Source organism: Gavialis gangeticus, unplaced genomic scaffold (genome assembly GCF_001723915.1).
Source record: "Gavialis gangeticus isolate Ggan-Ray unplaced genomic scaffold, GavGan_comp1, whole genome shotgun sequence".
NCBI lineage: Eukaryota > Metazoa > Chordata > Crocodylia > Gavialidae > Gavialis > Gavialis gangeticus.
Window position 1 is genome coordinate 438,486 of NW_017729005.1, and position 19,607 is coordinate 458,092.

A 19,607-nucleotide genomic window follows, 5' to 3' on the forward strand; every position below is an offset into this window, starting at 1 on the left:
ACTTAACCATATATCTTTTAATACTGGGAACATAACAGGCATAAATCAGAGGGTATAGTGGACACTACAATGCCCCAAGGGGGCAGGATTCAACAAAGGTTAGACACTTACAATCATTGACAAAACAGGGTTAACAAAATATCAAACAAACAGCAGAACAAACACTATGGGTTGGTGAAATATAAAAAAGGCGCAAAATGTCAAATGACAAGGAAATAAAGGGCCTTGGTACCTGGAGGGGGAGAAAGGGGGGGAAAACATAATGCAAGAAGACTTGCTTCTTGTTATCTCACTCACCCCAAGTCACCTCAGCTGGGACTTGAACACAGATCACCCATGTGGTAGGCAGGAACACTGCCACACAGCCACCACTGGTAACACTACTCCAGCCTGCTAGGGGTCTTGACCTTTCCGGAGCCCTGGCCTCATGTTGAGTTGCCTGACCTCTGATTGGAGGAGCTGGAAGCAGAGCTGGGAACCTCTCAGGTCGCTGCTCAGATCCTGGCTGGAGTGGAGGAGCCTCTCCTTGTGGCTGCAGCCTCTCCTCAGGGATCCTGGAGCCCAGTGGGGAGCCTCTCCTGCCAGCTGCACACTGCGCTGCTGAAGTCCCACTGCTGCCTGCAGGTCCTGCTCTTTCAGGGCACTGCTCCTGCCCCACTGGCTCAGCTCTTGCCAGGTCTGTGAAGCTTCTTCCTTGTTGTCCCTCGCTGGTCTGTCCCCAGAGTCAGCCCACGCTGCCCCTTTTATCCCCCTCCAGGTGACCCAAGCGGCCAATCAGGACACGGGGGGTGAGTCTCGGGGGCCTGATTGGCGCAGAAAGGGAATCCCAAGTCCTGCAATCATCTTTTACCCCTTCAAAACCCCTGGGCTAGGTCACTGCCAACTAGCCCGTCACATGTACTATTCTTTTTTTGAAATAAAGTATTTTTTACTTGTTAAAAATGTCTCTACAAGCCATTGGTAAATCTCTATTTTGTCTATATATGTTCCCTCACTTGGGAGTGAGAAAGGGTAAAACAACTAAAGGTACATGCAAAAATCACCTACATACTTTACCTTAAATAGTAAATCAGTCAGAGGTTTTTATAACATGATGTGAAATCTTGTTGAGATTATATTCACTAGAAGTTGAGATACCTTCAGTAGATCCAGTAAAATCATAGAATCATAGAAAATTAGGGTTGGAAGGGACATCAGGAGATAATCTAGTCCAAAAGCAGAACCATCCCCAACTAGATCATCCCAGCCAAAGCATTGTAGCCAAATTTTGAAAACCTCCAAGGATGGAACTTCTACCACCTCTCTGGGTAACCTGTTTTACTACCCTCTCAGTGAGAAAATTCTTCCTAATATCTAACCTAAACTTCCCTTGCTACAACTTGAGACCATTGCTCCTTGTTCTGTCATCTAGCAGCACTGAGAACAGTATAGTGCCATCCTCTTTCAAACCCCCTTTCAGGTAGTTGAAGGCTGCTATTAAGTCCCCTCTCAGTCTCCTCTTCTCTAGACTAAATAAGCCCAGTTCCCTCAGTCTTTCCTCATAAGTAATGTTCCCCAGCCCCCTCAACATTTTTGTCACCCTCTGCTGGACACTCTCCAATTTTTGCATACCCTTTCTGTAGTGGGGGGCCCAAAATTGAACAAAGTACTCCAGATGTGGCCTCACTAGTGCTAAATAGAGGATAATAATCACTTCCCTTGACCTGTTGGCAGCACTCCAATGTAGCCCAGTATGCCGTTAGTCATCTTGGCAACAAGGGCACACTGCTGGCTCATATTCAGCTTATTGTCCACTGTGACCCCCCAGGTCCTTTTCTTCAGTGCTGCTGCCCGGCCAGTTACCCCCAGCCTGTACTGGTGCATGGGATTGTTCCATCCTAAGTGCACGACTTTACACTTGTCCTTGTTGAAGCACATGAGACTTCTTTTGGCCCAATCCTCCAATTTGTCCAAGTCACTCTGAATCCTAGCCATACATTCCAGTGTATCTACCACTTTGTCCAGCTTTGTGTAATATGTAAACTTGCTGAGGGCATGCTCTATGCCATCTTCCAGGTCATTGATGAAGACACTAAACAAAACGGGCACCAGGACTGACCTCTGGGGCACTCCACTTGATACTGGCTACCAACTAGACATTAAGCCATTGATTACTACTCTCTGAGCCCAATACTCCAGCCAGTTTTCTGTCCACCTTACAGTCCACTCATCCAGCCCATTAGCTTGCCTGGGAGACTGTTGTGGGAGACCGTATCAAAAGCATTGCTAAAATGAAGGTACACCACATCCACCAGTCTCCCCACATCCACAGAACCAGTCACTTTGTCATAGAAGGCAATCAAGTTGGCCAGGCATGACTTGTCCTTGCTGAATCCATGGTGACTGTTCCTAATCACCTTTTTTCTCTTCCAAGTGCTTAGAAATGGATTCCTTGAGGATCTGCTCCCTGATTGTTTGCAGGGACTGAGGTGATGCTGACTGATCTGTAGTTCCCTGGATCCTCCTTTTTCCCTTTCTTAAATATGGGCACTATGTTTGCCCTTGTCCAATCATCCAGGACCTCTCCTGGGCACTATAAGTTTTCAATGCTGATGGCCAATTGATCTGCAATCACATCAGCCAACTCCCTCAGCACCCTCAGGTGCATCCCATCTGACCCCATGGACTTTTACACTTCCAGCTTTTCTAAGCAGTCCCTAACCTGTTCTTTCATCATTGAGGGCTGCTCACCTTCTCCCCAAACTGTATTGCCCAGTGGAATAGTCTGGGAGCTGACCTTGCCTGTGAAGATTGAGGCAAAAAAGGCAGTGAGCACTTCAGCCTTTTCTTCATTCTCGTTACAAGTTTGCCTCCCCCATTCAATAAGGGACCCACACTTTCCCTGATCCTCCTATTGCTACCAATATATGTGTAGAAACCCTTCTTGTTGCCCTTCACGTCGCTTGCTAGCTGCAACTCCAATTGCGCTTTGGCCTTCCTGACTTCATCCCTGCATGCCCAAGCAGTGCTCTTACATTCTTTCCTAGTTATTTGTCCAAGTTTCCACTTCTTATGAGCTTCCTTTTTGTGATGTAGTTTGCTGAAGAGTTCCTTGCTAAGCCAAGCTAGTCTTCTGCCATACTTACTAGGTTTCCTGTGCATCAGGATGGTTTGTTCTACACTTTCAGTAAGCCTTCTTTAAATTACAGCCAGATCTCCTGGACTCCTCTCCCTCTCAGACTGGCTTCCCAATGTACTGATCAGTGTACAGTCCCATACTTTTTAACACAACACATGATGCTTATTAGTTCAATATGAAGTGCTGTATCCTATAGTAGAAATTGCATATGTTCTCCAGGATCACCTACAAAGAACTTTAAAAAATTATATCTTGTTTTTGTTTGTTTCTTTATGATTCATTAAGAAGGCCTAGAAAAGTTGTGTGTTTTTTTTCCTGCTTATTTTATACATTAAGCTTTCTGAAGTTAATGGGAAGAGCTTGAGGGTCTTGGAGAAATGAATTGGGAGCTCCCAAATCTGAGTTACAGGTGTCAGGGTGAGGGACCCATAACAAAGTCATTTTTCTTCCAACCTTTGGACACTGGAGTTAAACAGAAGTTAACAAAAACAATGCTAAACCGTCTGTCTAAAATCCTTTCTCCTTTTCTATAACTTGGTTTTCAATTTCGTGTTTCTGGTGCAGTGTTACTTCTGTCAGTTCTTCAGTTGTCATAGATACTTCCAAAGTAGAAAAGTTCAAAACATCCATTCTAGGAAAAGGAGTCTCACAGCTTCTTAAAAATAGGAAATAAAGGCAAAAGAGCTGACTGCATTTGGCCAACACTACACAGTTCCTTAGTATTTGCCCCCTCACAAGCACATGGGAGACCTTAATATATTAAGGGAGCATTTAGGTGGAGAGATGACTAACCCTCCTTCCATATGTGCACACATGTGCATGTACACACACACACAACCTTGTGTAGAAGTTGTTATGATGTCTTAGGGTGTGTCTCTTTTCCCTATCCCATTACAGTCTGGCAAAAAAGTGTTTCCTCTGGTCTGACCTCCTATACAACCTATAAAAGTTTGCAAAAGTACTGAGAATCCAGCATATCCATTTGAGGTATGTTTAACACTTCTTAGGTGCCAAAAGATGGATTGAGAAATCTAATTTCAGGCACCTCTCTTTTGGAAATCCTAATCCTAAAATTTTAGCACCCCTCCTAATCAGGTAATTAGCTTGGTCTCATATTTGCCCTCCCCCTGAATGCAGCATGCTCCCAGAGGCTGGTGAGGGGCATAACGAGCTCCCACAGGCAGCAGCAACACTGTTGGTGGCAGGAGTGTGGTGGTGGTGAGCGGTGAGCTCCCACGGGCAGCCACGGTGCTGTTGGCAGCCATGGCGAGGGGGAGAGGGCAGGTGAGTGCTGACCAGTGGTCGGCAACACCCCGCAGACACCACTGGCAGTGTCAGCAGTGGCTGGGGGCGATTAGGGACTGCCTGCAGATGCCACTGGTGGTGTCGGTGGCGAGGGGGGGGTGTTGAGCAGTGACTGCTCACAGATGCCATCAGCGGTGCCTTTTTTGCACGGGTGCACCGCCAAGATCAGGGGCTGCATGTGCACCCATGTGCACCCCCTACGTGTCACCAATGGCCCTCCCTGTCACCCTTCTGTCATAAACTTTTTGTAAAGAGTTGCCCTTTTCCATGGTGATAGTGATGATGAGATATCCTTTAACTTTTCCTTCTGCACAATTACTAGCAAGTGCCGTGTCCTCACTGTAAAGCTCTGCTTAGTTCTGGTTCAAATGTATGCAAGTGTGGCCCCAGCAGGGCTGGAGGGGCTGTGGGGGGGGAGTGAGAGACACCAGCAGGGCCAGGGGACTGTTGGGGTGGGGAGTGAGAGGCACCACCAGGGCTGGTGAGGAGTTAGGGGCACCAGCAAGGCTGGGGGGGCTGTGGCTTGGGATTGAGGGGCCTGGACCTGCATCCTGTCAGCTAAGGAGCAGGGTGAGCTCTGATTTTCCATGATTAAAAAACCCAAAAACAAATACCAAAATGTATAGGTATTTAGAATTTATTTTATTATAGTGATTGAGGCACTGGTAGACTTCCAAATTGCTTTGTGTTTAGTTGATATCTGTATATATTGTGTTTCGTTTTAATCGTGGATTATGGGTTTTTTATCAGAGAATTTGTGATTTTTCATTAGAGAATTTGCAATTTTTTTTATCAGAGAAAACCAGGTTCCCCACTTATCACATAACTCTGTTGAGTCCTTGGATCATTAGGTAGTTGGAAAATACCGGTAATAAGATGAGTTAAGTGATTAAATGGGTCCACATGTATGTTTTCACTGATATTTATGTTTGTCCCCAAAGATATGCCTGTATGGGTGAAGGTAATGCCATGCTGAAATAAATTGAACTGGCTCTATCTCCCAAACTAAAAGTAGTGTAGCCATATTAGCGAAGTACTGCATGACTGCTAATAAGCCTTGCTACCTTTTGCAGTACAGTCATACTCTACAGGTCATACTCAAGTAGAACAAATCTCATGAGCCACCCCTCCCTATCTACGTCTTACCTTGCAAATTGCTGTACCTCAAGCTTTCTGTTTCGTGTGCAGAGAGCCAGTCTAGTAATAAGTCTGCAAATCACTTGTCCTTTTTCTTTGCTTGGCTCAAATAATGGGCACTGGAGATGGGAAGAATGGCTCAGGAATAGGAAATAGGAATAGGAATATGAAATTGTCATGTTGCTGCTAGCAGACTTCTGGTGCTTGCAGCCTGTTGGGCATAGGGGAGTTCTGAAACTCAGTATGGGAGGGACAAGTCCTGAAGTCCAACAGAGATTCAAAGTTTGGGTTGGACTTCCTTCAGAGGTTAAGCTTATTGGTTTTCCATGTAGGTGACTGGCAAAAAATCACATGTGAAACAAGGCTTTTCAATCATGGAGGATGAAGGCATTTATAAGTGCATAGGCATTATAAATGTAAAAATCTAGGACTTGGTTCAGAGAGGATATCTTTTATTAGACCAACCAAAAAACTGGTCTGATAAAAGGTATCATCTCTTATCCAAGAGTTCTAGATTTTTCCATTTTTTTGTCTCAGACCAACATGGCTGCCAAATACATCCTAGGCATTATAATTCACTTGAAAAAGAACATGTTCTTTTAAATATTTTACCTAATAAATATTCTTCTTATTTGTACCTGCATTGTTATTTATAATATAAGCACATGTTTATTATCAAAGTATTGAATCTGGCCAGGAACATGCAAGAAGCAGACAGACACTTCCTCTGAACTAAAGCTGAAGCATATTAATGCTGAGAGAGATCATACACATTGACTGCCAATTCTGGAGAAGGAAGACTTCAGTGGCAAGGTCATCACCAGCACTGCAGGAAGTTATTGTCTACTTATAGAGAAACTATGACTAATGGCTGCTGCTGAAGAGAACAGCACAGGTTCATTGACTTTGAGGGGTCTGTGCCAATCTATACCAGTTGAAAATCTGGCCCATAGAATACACACTGCCTTATTTCATCAGAATATTCCCAGACTTGCAATTCTAGCTACAAATATGCTTCAGTCAAGGACAGAAAAAAATTGGTTCCTTTGAGTTACCAATTATAGTAATTTGAAGATGCATTCTTCCCTGAATGCAATTCCTAAAAGGTGATTGATTAATAAGATAATTAGAACTTATTATCTGGCACTTCACTTTAACAAATAATGGTATGCAGCGCAATCTTAGTATCAAAACATTGGCAAGACCAACTTTAGCTTCTAAACACTGCACATGCAATTGAACTCAAATTAGAAAGGTCAGGAAAGGCCTTTGTAAGGTACTCTGCAGTTTGTCAGATGTATTTATTCATGTGCTGAGGATTAGAATTCATAAACATTATGCAGGGGTTTTTTTTAATACTTTTTCTTTTCCTTTGTTGTTCTTGGCCAGGCCCTGTCAATATGGCAATTCACTGCTTCGTGCGTCCTATTATCAGCAGAGTAATATATAACAAAAAGAATAACTGTAAAACTAGCAGTACTAACTTCCAATTTTTATGGAGAGGCAGTCAGATACTTACATGTAACAACAGGCATATAAACTCAAAATGCTTGCTTTAACTAATTTTCTCTGAATTTCTACCAGAAAAACATGTTGACACCTAAAGTAGACAAAACCAAAAAATGCTTTTGATTACGTATGGCCTGAATGAAAGGGATCTGTTTAGTTAGATGCCTTTTAACTTTTCCTTTAATGAATACTAGTGGGGTCAGTAGGAAAAGAATATGCTACCAAATTAGACTTCTTAGATTATTTGAGCATGGCAGAGGAAATTTCTGTATGTGATTGTTGATTTTGAAGACTAACCAAAAACTCCATTTAAGATGGTCTCTTTTTCTTGGAAGAGCTCAGCATTTAAATGAGTTATCAGACTGATCAATGTGTGAAGAATACTCTACGTCAGTGTCATGAACATTGATATGAAAATTTCACAGGAACATAAATGGAATCATACAAAATAAAGCCAGTGGCTTTCCTACATGAATACATTTAAATGAGAAATTAGGTAATTTTTAATACAATAAATCAAGCAAAAATATAATAATAATAATCTATAAATGTTTCTATAGTCTGAAAATGTATTGAGAGGTTAGTTTTCACTTTCATATATTGTGCACAAAGAAGAAAACTCCACTCTTTTTTTTGAAGGAAAAAAATGCTGAACTACATGTAAAGCTGATTAGAAGCACCCTGGGTTGCCTTGTGGGAAGGAATCTTCTCAAGGGGTGAGAAGAGATTAAGCAGCTGGATTCCCCTAAAATCCAAAATGAAAACACTGAAATCCCTCTGGCAGGTAAAGAAAGATGAGGTTAAGTTGCTGTAAAATGTTCTAGAGGTCTTCTAATAGTGGTTTTAGAACACATTCATTATAGGGGCACCTGTCAAAACAAAAAGAAATGATGGTTTCAGTTAATTAGGGAAAAGAAATTACATTTAATCCAGGAAGCTGTTGAGATGGTGAGCCATGTAGCACTGAAAATTCTGCTCCCTTGCTTATAGTGGAAAACGCTTTTTCCTCTTTGCTTCTTTTACTCGCTTTAACTTATTCTATTTTTTATTATGAATTAGTTGTATTACTTTAGGAATTAGTTTAATATGGGGAGATCTGTCTTGGGGGTAATATGTGGGAGACTCATAGATTCATAGGTGTTAGGGTCGGAAGGGACCTCAGTAGCTCATTGAGTCTGACCCCTTGTCCAGGGCAGGAAAGAGTGCTGGGGTCAGATGACCCCAGGTAGGTGCTTGTCCAGTCTCCTCTTGAAGTCCCCCAAGGCAGGGGAGAACACCACCTCTCTTGGAAGCCCATTTCAGATTCTGGCAACCATAACCATGAAGAAGTTCTAATGTCCAACCTAAATCTGCTCTCCATCAATTTGTGGCTATTGTTCCTAGTTACTCCAGGGGGTGCCCTGGTATAAAGAACATCTTCTATTCCCTGCTGCCCTCCCCTGATGAATTTATAGGCAGCCACAAGATGACCTCTCAGACTTCTCTTGGAAAAGAGAAGATAAGTTGGGAAGATACGTTTCTCTTTCTAGCTCTGAGGCCCAGAACATGTACTGGGTATTTGGAATCTCCACAAAGAAGGCAATAGGCCATCTTTTTCCTAGGCCAAAGGGGAAATGTGACCATAGCTTTTACTCCTTTATGTGGGGTAGAATAACCTTGCTGAAGTACGCAATTGCCAGTCTATCAGTACAGTGTTAGATTTAGTAACATTCTTCCTAACACTATTTTTAAAGAGCTGCTATATCAGTTAATCAGGGATTCCTCAAGGAGCTAAACTTGACTGTGTTGTGTCTGTAATCCCCTATTTTCTTTGCAGCACAGTTACACTGACTTTGTGGAAGGGCAGGAATTCCCTGTTGTGTATAGTAATCTTCTGGGTTGGGGCTTTCTTCCCTCCACTACACTTCCCTTCCCCTGTTCCCTTTGTAAGTGGCCATTCGTGAATTCTCAGTGGCTCATACAAGGTGAACAAATCTACCATTCTGGCCCATGTACCTTGTTCCCAGGAAGTATCAGTTTATGGTTTAGGCAAGTATCTGTGAGCCCCATATATTGTAGCAAGGGTTCATAACAAGTGCTAACTAGTAGCAGATGAGGACATACTGCCCTCTTGCACAGAGAGAGCAGTAAAGTGCAGTCCTCAGGGCATTCGACCCAGCAGGATCTCTGCAACAGAAGACACACCAGGATGTGTGTTCTCTCAAACTGTGCTGGTCAGTGCTGGATTTAGCCCTAAGTAGGGAAACAGGAAATGGCTACACTTACCATTTTCTAGTAAATATTCTTCTGCCTTGAATTTCAGTTTTGAAGGCTAATTTGTCAAAAACAATTGTGATTGGTTGGCTACCAAGCACATCTGAAAAACCATACCAGACTGTTGTAAAGTGTGAAATATGCACTCCTTTCTTGCAATTTTCTGAGCTTGGATTTGGGTGGATGTGGTCATTTCAATGGAAAATGAGTGCTCTGCAGCTTTCCTTCAGTTGATGAAAAGCTGGTATTTCCCTCTTCTGTGTGGAATTTGGTGCGACTCTGAGGATGTCTGCCAGTTATGCAAAAAAGTCTGCCAAGAAAGTATGGGCTACATTAAAAAGTGGTGATTTACCAGCACAGGTAAGTGCTTCTCTCTCCAAAATGGAAATATTCCCTAAATATTCGCATAAGTGAAAATGGTCTGAGATCAAATTTAAATTGCACAGTATGCTTGGTCATAAGTCACTACCTTATTTTCTAACACTTACCAAAAAACTAGTAACTAATGCAGCTAACATTTGGGTTCAGATTACATAGGTCAGGTACAGGCATTACACTTTTACCAGTATAAGTAATCAAAAACCAGTTTACACAAACCAGTCTATTCTGTAACAAAACAGAGGTTAAGCATACAAAACTGGTTTATACCCATAAAGAACAGATGTTCGGTAGGGCTGTGTGAAGCTTCCATTGCTGATTCGATTTGGCGGAGATTTGGCTCGATTTTGGCAACTGAATCTCTGAATCCGAATTGAATCAAGAGACACTTTAATCTCTCCTAATTGAACTGGAACCCTTCGAATCAATTCAGAGAGATGCGATGATTTGGATGCTGACACAGCTTTAAATGTTTTTTCTATATACCTCAAGGTGAATGCTGAGATGGTGAGAAGGATGGAGCATTCCATGGAAGCGCGGGGGGTTCCTCAGCACACTCAGTGGTGAACCCAGAAGTGGACCAGAAGTGCGTGGGGCCCCTCTCCCTGCCCCCCGGCTAGGCAACTAGTGCCTCCTGAGTCTGGGAAGTCACCCAGGGTCCTCCCACAGCTGATTGCTGAGCTGGGGAGGTGTGTTGGGGGGGGTCCCCTGCGCACTCAGCAGCAGACCCTGGAACTTCCAGGTCCACCACCGAGCATATGACCCCCTCCCCTCGTACTCCTGTGGGACACCCCATCTGCCAGACCATCTCAGCATTCACTAGCTGCACCTGGCACCTCAAGGTATCTAGAAAAAAACATTTAAAGCTGTGTCTATGGACAAATCGCTGATTTTACAAATTAACATCAAATCTTCAGATTTAGATTCTGCTGAATCAAATTGGGACAGTGATCTGAATCAACTAATCGAATCACTGTCCCCCAAATCTGAATTGAATATGGCCTGCTTCGCACACCCCTAATGTTTGGCACACAGACTGGTTTAAAAATGGCAGAACCCCATCTAAGGTTTGTCTTCCGCCCCCCCTCCCCCACCAAAGGGTGAATGTGTGTTCTGTTTGTTACCAATCTAAACTATGTTGCTTACAGAAAAACATGCAAATTGAATCAATTCTGCCACAGGCTTTTTGAATGTCTGTACATATCCCTGATGTTTTATGTCAACTTTTGCTCACATAGATCTGAGAGTAGGGGCCAGAAATAGAAAGTTAGCTGTGGAAGGAAACTAGTGATGCAAAATATGTACCACAGGTGAAGATGATGATAGCACAGTCCCCAAAGTGGGCAGTCCTAGCCAGGAAGTGGTTTGGCTAAGCAAACTAAGGATGTGCTGATTCAAAATTTACTTATTTCTAGTAGATTTTCAAAGACACATATAGAAACTTGACCCAGTTCTATTGCATCTATTAAATACGTAACTGGATTTAGGTTCTCAAATATGATTCTATTCCACTCTGCTTAAGTTTCTGAAAAAACATTAATGCAGAAGATGGGTGAATCCTCTTCCTTCTTACTATTTTTTGTGACTTACTCTTTAGAGTAAGACGATGTTATGTTACAAAAGTAGATATGTGGATTTTCAGGACTTTAGCATGGCGGAATAGAATTGCACTTATGTGCCTAAATCCATTTAGACACTGAACATATGGAAATGAATCTGGCCCTTAGTCTCTATGTCCTGTTGATTTGCAATGGATGTTGGGTGCCTAACCAACACTGTACTTGAAAATCTACCCTCTAATGAAAATTATTTATTTATATAATATAAAGTAGTTAAGGATCACTGAAAAAAGTCCATCCACAGGTATAGACCTAATATAGGAGAAGATTTAGAAAATTCCTTAAATTCAGAATGAGAAGGCTTATAAATGATATCTGTCTTAAACTGAAAGTTGAGATGATGCTTTACAGTGATTTTTCTGGGACTAATGAAGCACTGAGAATGAATGCAGCTATCAAGATGAAAGGTATTCACTTACATCCTGTACATCTGGGCTTATAATTAGGGGTTTATCCAACTCGAGGAGGCAGGTGACTGATTAAGTGGGCAGATCACAGGGCCAGCCACCATTTTGTCATATTTATCGTGGCAGCCTCCCCAATGCCTCTGATTACCTGAGGGGCCCAGTGGCCCCACCCCCACCACTGATTGGTGGACAGGGGTGGGGCTGCACAACAGGAAGGCCTTTCAGGCAATCAGCAGTGAGAGGTAGATGTGGCAACTATCTAACCTGCTCCCCTTTTTGCCAGCATCCCTCTCCCTCCTTCTGCCCTGGACCACACAGACCATGAGGCTCCCACTGGGTATTTTTAGTAATTTTTTTTTTCTCTGTGGATTTTGTGGACATTGCCTGATTTTGTGATATTAGCGAAAGCTGTGAAATCATGATTCAAGTAGGTCCCCGCTTATAAAAAGAATATTCTAATATCTGAAAGGTGGTTCAAACAAAAGAAGGTATCTGGAGAAAAAAACTGGAAGGGAGAGGATCTCAAATGAATTCTTGAGCATCTTGGAAGGGAAAAGATAGTGGGGAATGAGAGCCAGGCTATTAGAATTTTTTTATGGGCAGACGGTCTCTATGTTTGTAAAGAGACAAGTTTCAAATTTGTTTATGCAAATATTTTACTCTGTTTACTCCATTTTACTATGCTACTCTGTGTATGTTCTGCTAACATACCTAACGTTGGTAAGGTCACTGTTTGGTAGATTTTCAAAAGTGCAAAATTATGCCCATTAGAATGCTTATAAAAGTTTGTATCACTGAGGAGCTGTGCAGTGGCAAGGATAGCTCTTCTGACCTCTTCCCTGCCTCTAGGGATGTAAATATGCTTATTATATCTCTTGACAACTGCTCATTGGAGTTGAAGGCAGATCTACTACATTGACTTACTATTCTGACAGTCTCAGGCTTGGCTCTTGTGTGTCTTCCCAGGTAGGTAAAAACCTTCTCTTCCTATACATATAGAAAGTTGGCATGCCAAATTGTGCCCCTGGGAAATTTCCTCTTCAGTAAATCTGTAAAGTCCCCATAGCCCATAGATGCAATTTGAAGTATACAGATTAATCCCAAGTGATCCTTAGTATCTCTGGAGCTTCCCTTTTGTTATAGCTGAACATTTGCTTTCCTTCTGAAGTCATGTAAAAGGTTTTTGCATTGGCAGGCTGCCTTTAATCAGACTCAGCAGAATCAATGAAGCTAATCTCTACTCCTTAAAACATGGCAGGAGACAATGAAATGAGTCTAGCCTGCTTACCTGGTACCTTTGCACTGAAGATGACTTGTGCCATTGGCCAAATATTTGTAAGTGTCATGGCTGATGTAGGCAGGAAAAGTTCTTTGGGTAGATGTGATATCTTTTATTAGATCAACTGAGTAGTTGGAAAAAGGTGCCCAGCAAGCTTTTGGACACAGTTATCCTTCTTCAGGCATAGGGAGTCTCTGCTGGTCTGAGACTCCAAGGAATTAGAGAAGCTAAAAGTGTGGCAGGATGTCAGTGAGAATGTAAGTAGAAATTAGAAAGACAAAAGGTAAGGCCCTGAAGGAGGGGGTGGGGGTAGAAGGCAGGGGAAAGAAAAGGGAGACATTACAGTGATAGAATACAAGGTGGAAAACAGGTTGTCTGTGAAAAGGGGAATCGTAGGAGATAAGGAAAACAGGAATGAGAGAAGCTAAAAGTGTGCCAGGATGTCAGTGAAAATATAAACAGGTAGAAATTAGAAAAACAAAAGGTAAAGCAGGTAAGGGAGGGGGAATAAAGCAGGGAAGGGGAAAGGCCAAAGGAAAACATACAGAGGCAATAGTACAAGGTGAAAAAGAGGCATCAATGAGAACGGAAATATATGGAAATCACGAAGACAAAGGGCAGAGATTCCCTATGCCTGAAGAAGGGTGACTGTGCCTGAAAGCTTGCAAAGAACTTTTTCCAAGTACTCAATTGGTCTAATAAAAGATATCACATCTACTCAAAGAACCTTTCTTGCCTGTGTCCTTGAATTCTGTGAAATCTATGAATCCTTAGACCAACACGGCTACAACCATAAACCCAGTAACATGGCTGATATTTTTTTTTAAATTTAGTGATAGGAGCAGGATGGATCTGTGGCAGCCCAACTGTCTTGTAACCATTTTTTTTCATTGAAAATGATTTGTGGACACAAATTCTACTTCCTTCTTTTACTAGTATCAATGTAGGAGCGCAAATTATTTGAAAACCTAGTTTTCTGTTTCTGATCCAAGTAATCTTGCAGCTTTGTTGTTTCTTTCTTGAATCATTCATCTATGAAAGAATCTTTTCTGAAAAGTATTTCCAATACTTTTTGCAAATTCTATTCTGTTCAGCTCTCGATCTAATAGAGTACATGATTTGAATGCCAAGAAGTGTAGGTGTGAAGGTGATAGCGCTATGTCGGTCAGGCGCAGAGTAATTTCTTTTGTTCATTGTTGGATCTAACTCCTGATATTTTCCAGGGATACCCCCATGTCTCTGTAGCTGTATCCAGAAAGTGGATTACTGCCAATGGAAATTATTGTCCCTGATACAGAAGGCCCCATTCCAAACACACGTAGAAATAGCTTCACTAATCCACTGGCTTTATTTTTACAGTGTTTTTGTAACAACAATGCATCTGCGTTGAACAGGGTGTACATTGTAATGAACTTACTTTTGGAGGCTGATGAAGTTACATTGATGTGGAACAGCATACAACATTCTGCCTTGCTACTGCAAACAATGTGGAGACAGAGAACATCTAAGCAGTTGAAAGTGGGTTGGAATAGTTTACTGGGAGATTTTGGAGAAAAAAGACACTTAAAAATACTGAATATTATGGTCAGGTCAGCTACGGGTCTGTTACAAGGCTAATCAATTTGTTGATTTTGAATAATACTTGTTATTAATTTGGCCCTTTTGTGCTTAAATGACTTGCAGAACCTGTTCTGATTTCTGCAAATGTTTTTGTTATTCATAGGAAATTTAAGATTAACAGTTTTTAGCCTATGGGTTATTTGTGAATTCTCCCCTTGGGTACTGCTTAATTAAGACAGGTGATTGATCTCCTCGGTAACATGAAGACTCTTCCCCCCTAGTCTAGCTTATTAGAAACAAGGCAGTGGGGATTTCCATTGAACAGCAGAATCCCAGAGTGGTGGGATCTCTACATCAGTACTAACCTGTCCGGCATAATTTGTAGAAGTTATGGAATCTCCATCCCTGGAAATTTTCAAAAGCAAGTTATATGGATCACTTGCCTGAGATGGTTTAGTCAGGGATGGTCTAGACTAGACTAGACGATGTCTCTATTCAAGGGCTTACAGATAACAAAATGAGATGGCACATGCAGTCCAGTAAAACAAAGTTGTAAATGGATCTGATTGTCTTCTATCATTCTGCCAGCTCCAATCTTAATAGTGGATTAATATGTCTTGAAGTGGCATACAAGGTCATAACAATCTAACATTAGAGACTTTCTTCCTTAGCTGGCAGAGATTAATATCAAACCACCATTTTTGGAAGTCCTACAGATTTGAAGAGCTTACATTATTTTAATATAAAAACAGGTGCTTGTTCTCATGGTGGCAAAGAGAATCTTTCTCATATGACCCAAATGCAGGTCTTCAAGAAGGTAAAAACAAGAAGCATGAGCAGCTCTATGAATCCCAGCTAGAGTACCAATAAATCCAAAAGCCTGATGATGGAATTTTATCATAAGTCCTCTATTTCACTGCTGAAGCATTCAGCAGAATGCCAGAAATTCTGGGATTTGAGGCAGAATTTACTCAGAGCAGCACAACTATATAATGATCCAATCTTCTTCTGGATGCAGTGACTATAGCTAATGTAATCAGTCATGGTAATTTGGCCAATTTAGCTGCTTTGATGTCTGCAAATATCTGTCATTAGTTTGATATTCCCTCTATTTTTTTTTCAGTACATATGTTTTATTCATATTTGCTTATAAATATTCAAAGAACCATTTGCTTATTTGTAATTAGTCATATAAATCTTATGATCTGATTGAACTGACTTCAAAAGGAGGCTAGATAATCAACTAGCCAGTGTAGTTTGACCCCAGTACTCTTTCCTGCCATGGCAGGGGGTCGGACTTGATGATCTGCTCAGGTCCCTTCTGACCCTACAAACTATGAAACTATGTCAGTACTATGGCATGAAATGGATAGGCACAAATTTCAATTGCTCTTTCCCCATAGATACACATAAAACTTTGGAATTTATTTGCCCTGAGGATTTGTGCCAGTAACATTTAATCACCTTAATACTTTTGAAGGTAAAAACAGATTAATTAATTGAAAAAAAACCCAACAAATGAATTATGGATAGAAAATTACTTGCCCTTTTTTGGTTAGTTCTAGTCATTATATACTGTTCAGTATATCAAGATAAACAGCTTAGTATCATGATGTGTTATCATGACATGGATCCCAACATTTAAGGTAGGATGTATTTATGTCCTATGAATCTAAGGTACTAATATTTCCCCCATTCCTGCAGTATCTGAGCATCTAACAGTATTTAGCGTAGTTATCCTCACAACATCTCTACGATATAATGCAGTGTGATTAGTTCCAAGATTAGAGATGGAGTAACTAAGCACAGAAAAACTAAGGGCCAAAGAGCCTTCCCCATGCAGGAAATGTCCACAACTTGATTAGATTGTACCCCTTGGATCTAACACAGTTCAAACTCCCCTCAGCAGGAGAGAATCAAACTCTGCTTTGCCACAACCCAGGTAAGTTTTGCAAGCAACGGGGTGGGAGCACGGGGTGGGGAAGGAGGGGCTAGGTACTCATCTATCCCTGTTTTATGAGAAAGGATTAGGTTGTGTTATGGCTATGATTTCCAGGGGGAGGGATTTAGCTCCCTGCAGCCTGGATTTAGGGCTCTTAGCTCTGCTGGGGGTGTATTAAATCTCTTTTGGGGAATGTCTTGTTGATTTAGTCACCTCTGTGAAGGATTTTATGAATCCTGTTTGTCTTTTCTTAGGTGCCTGACTCTCCCTGTGCTTTCCCTGTGTTTTATAGGCAGCCTTGGCACTTGAGCTGGGGCTATGGATTCAGTTAGGCTACAAGGTTTCTAGGGCTAGACATTCAAAAGCCCCAGCTTGAATTGATTCAGTCTTTGTGGTTAAGTCTAACCTGCAGAGAGAACTGGTTTGCAAGTGGATAGACATTCAGCACATGCCTGCAGTGGCTCAGGCCTGAAGCCCAGGGGTGCTAGAGCAGCCCTCTCTTCCGCAGGGAAGCTGATCTGAGGAGGGGGGCATGGCCAGGCCCTGGCAGGCCTGCCTCAGCAGCTCCCTGACAGCCTGGAGCAATCCTGGCACACAGGGCTGCCAGCCCCAGAGGGGAACTCTTCCAGCTCCTCCCTCTCCCCCACCACCATGGAGCAGAGCCCTGGGGATAGAAGCAGCCAGCACTGCACTGGGGGTGAGGAGTGCAGCTCTGTTCAGCCTGCCTGGCCACTTCTATCCCGTGCACTCCACACCGTGAGCCTGCAGCTCCACACTCGCAGTGGAGAAGCCCCACACTGAACTGCACCTGGAAGTAGGGGCAGGTCTCTCTCTACTCCTGGCAGAGCATGGGGACTGCAGAGCTGGGAGCAGGAGAGACAGCAGGCTCCAGTATGTGGCTTCCCCTGCTGCTATGACTGGAGCTACAGGTGTGGGGAGCAGAGCCACAGCAAGCTCTGTTCCCTCCCCCATGCAGCACTGGCCAGAGTTGTGCCTGTGCTGGGCACAAGCACCCTAACATCTCCACCTGCTGCTGCTGCCAGGCAGTGGGGGCTGCATGCCATGTGGGGAGTGTGTGTGGGTCCCTAAACCCTCATCCCCACCCTGCACACCCTGCCCAGCTGAGCTCCATGCTCCTGCTGCCCCTCTGGGGGAAGGAGGAGGAAGGGGAAGAGTTCCCCACAGCATGGAACAGAATCTCCACCTGCCCCCTGCCCCCTGCTCCTGCTCTGGAGCCGGGCAGCATTGCATGGAGCCCCCACTCCCAGCTCCAGGGCAGCAGGGGAGGAAGGAGAGTGGGAGGAAAAGTCCCCATTCAGCACCTCACAGAGCCTCCCTCCCCACCCTGTGGGACAGCTGAACCAGCATAGCCCCATTAAAGTGAAGGAGGCAGGGAGAAGAGTTGTTTCCTCCCTCCATCCCTTTTCTGCAGCTGGGGTCTGCCAGCTCCAGGAGTCATCATTGCAGCCCCCTCCCCTCTGCTCCCTAGCAGAGAGGCTGACACCAGCTGCAGTGAGGGAAAAGGGGAAGGAGGGAAGAATTAACACCCTATCTGCCCACTTTGCTGTAACAGGGCCATGCCAGCCAGTGTCTCTGCTAGGGTTGGTCCCTGCTCTGGCTAGAGAGCAGAAGGGAGGAGTCATCTCTGCTGTGGAGCAGAGATGCCTGCCCAGCCCAGAGAGCATGTCGGGATGCTGGGGGTGTCTGGTTTATCTTAATATCTTTAGCTCCTAATTCTTTCTTATAAATTTTGCCCACTTTAGTTCATGCTCAGAATACGGGATCATCCATTTTCTAGGAATAGCTAACTAGGTTGAGGATGAAGTTTTCCAAGGAAAAAATTGACATTATTCTCTGCATTTCCTTTTTCTATACATGTACATGCTCAAGCACGCAAACAGTCTTAAGAGCACAAAAGTAAATGGAATGTAATTAAATATACACTGGATCCAAAACAAAATTTACTTATAAAACTTTCACTGTTGATCTGCTCAAGCATTTTGTCTACTTTTTACATGAAATTATCATGAGACTACTAAAAGCAGCTGTGCTTTATGGTTTTCCACTGGAAATGTTAAATTGTGTAACATGGTTGGATGTAATTACACTAGAAAAATAAAGATAATGGAGTGTACACTATAGTTTTAGTGTGGCTTCAGCAAGGTTTTGTTTGGAGTGCCCAGCTGCATATAGAGGCACAATAGAATTTGGTTTGTGAGGAATCTACAAAAATTACACAAATAACTAACATTTTTTTAATGAATAATACGCAGACATGCACCTGCTTCAGAGACTCCATAGATTAGTCTTGCAGCCAATAGAAAAGCCCCTTGGAATTCAATTACATGGCTGAAAACAAAATCATGGCTATACTTTTAGAACTGATACCAGCAAAATGTTAACTAGTTCAGGAAAAGCTGAGCTTTTTCCTGAGGATTAGGTTGTTTCAGTTTGTTTAACTTCCATGTGGTTTATTGCAAATTCAAAGTATTCTGTTCTATTCTTGCAGCTGGAGCCTCTGCCGGAAGATATTCTGCACCAAACACCCAATCTGAATGCAATAGCTTCTTTACAAAAGGCCAGTCAAATTCAAAGTATGTTTCAGTATTTTTCCTCTTACTATTAATTAATCTCAAGAACAACCTGTTAAGATTTTGTTGCATAGTAAAAAATAAGCAAGAGTGCCATGTAGAAACCTGCATGCCTCTTTATAATAATAGGCTTGCACACTTTTTTCTTTGGTACATTTTTTGTTTAATTAATTACTTAACTCTTACAAACTTGAGTTGTTAAAACTGTTGCTAAAATCTTTCCTTTCCACAGTTCTCTGAAAAGTATATACATGTATCTATGTAAAATTAGGTACCACATTTACCTGAATTGAAGACAACTTTGCATTTAAGATGACCCCCTCCCCAGACAAAATAGATTCTATACATGGGAAATTATAATTTTTCATGTATATAATCTAATTAGTAGAATTTGTTTCCCCCCCTGCTGTGGTAGGGAAAACAGCAGTGTGCGGTGAGGTCCTAGACCCTTACTCCTTGCTCCCCTGCCCCTTGTCAGCCTATGCCTATCCCCTCTGTGCCTGCCCTCC

The 19,607-nt window shown here is 42.6% G+C and overlaps 1 protein-coding gene across 1 annotated transcript in view; it reads left to right on the top strand.

Moving 5' to 3' along the window:
- HDAC9 (histone deacetylase 9) overlaps positions 1-19,607 on the top strand; it is a 493,669-nt gene that overhangs the window by 427,615 nt on the left and 46,447 nt on the right. The window contains exon 24 of the mRNA XM_019508553.1: positions 19,017-19,101. Within this exon, the coding sequence (XP_019364098.1) occupies positions 19,017-19,101 (85 nt within the window). The remainder of the gene's footprint in view (positions 1-19,016; positions 19,102-19,607) is intronic.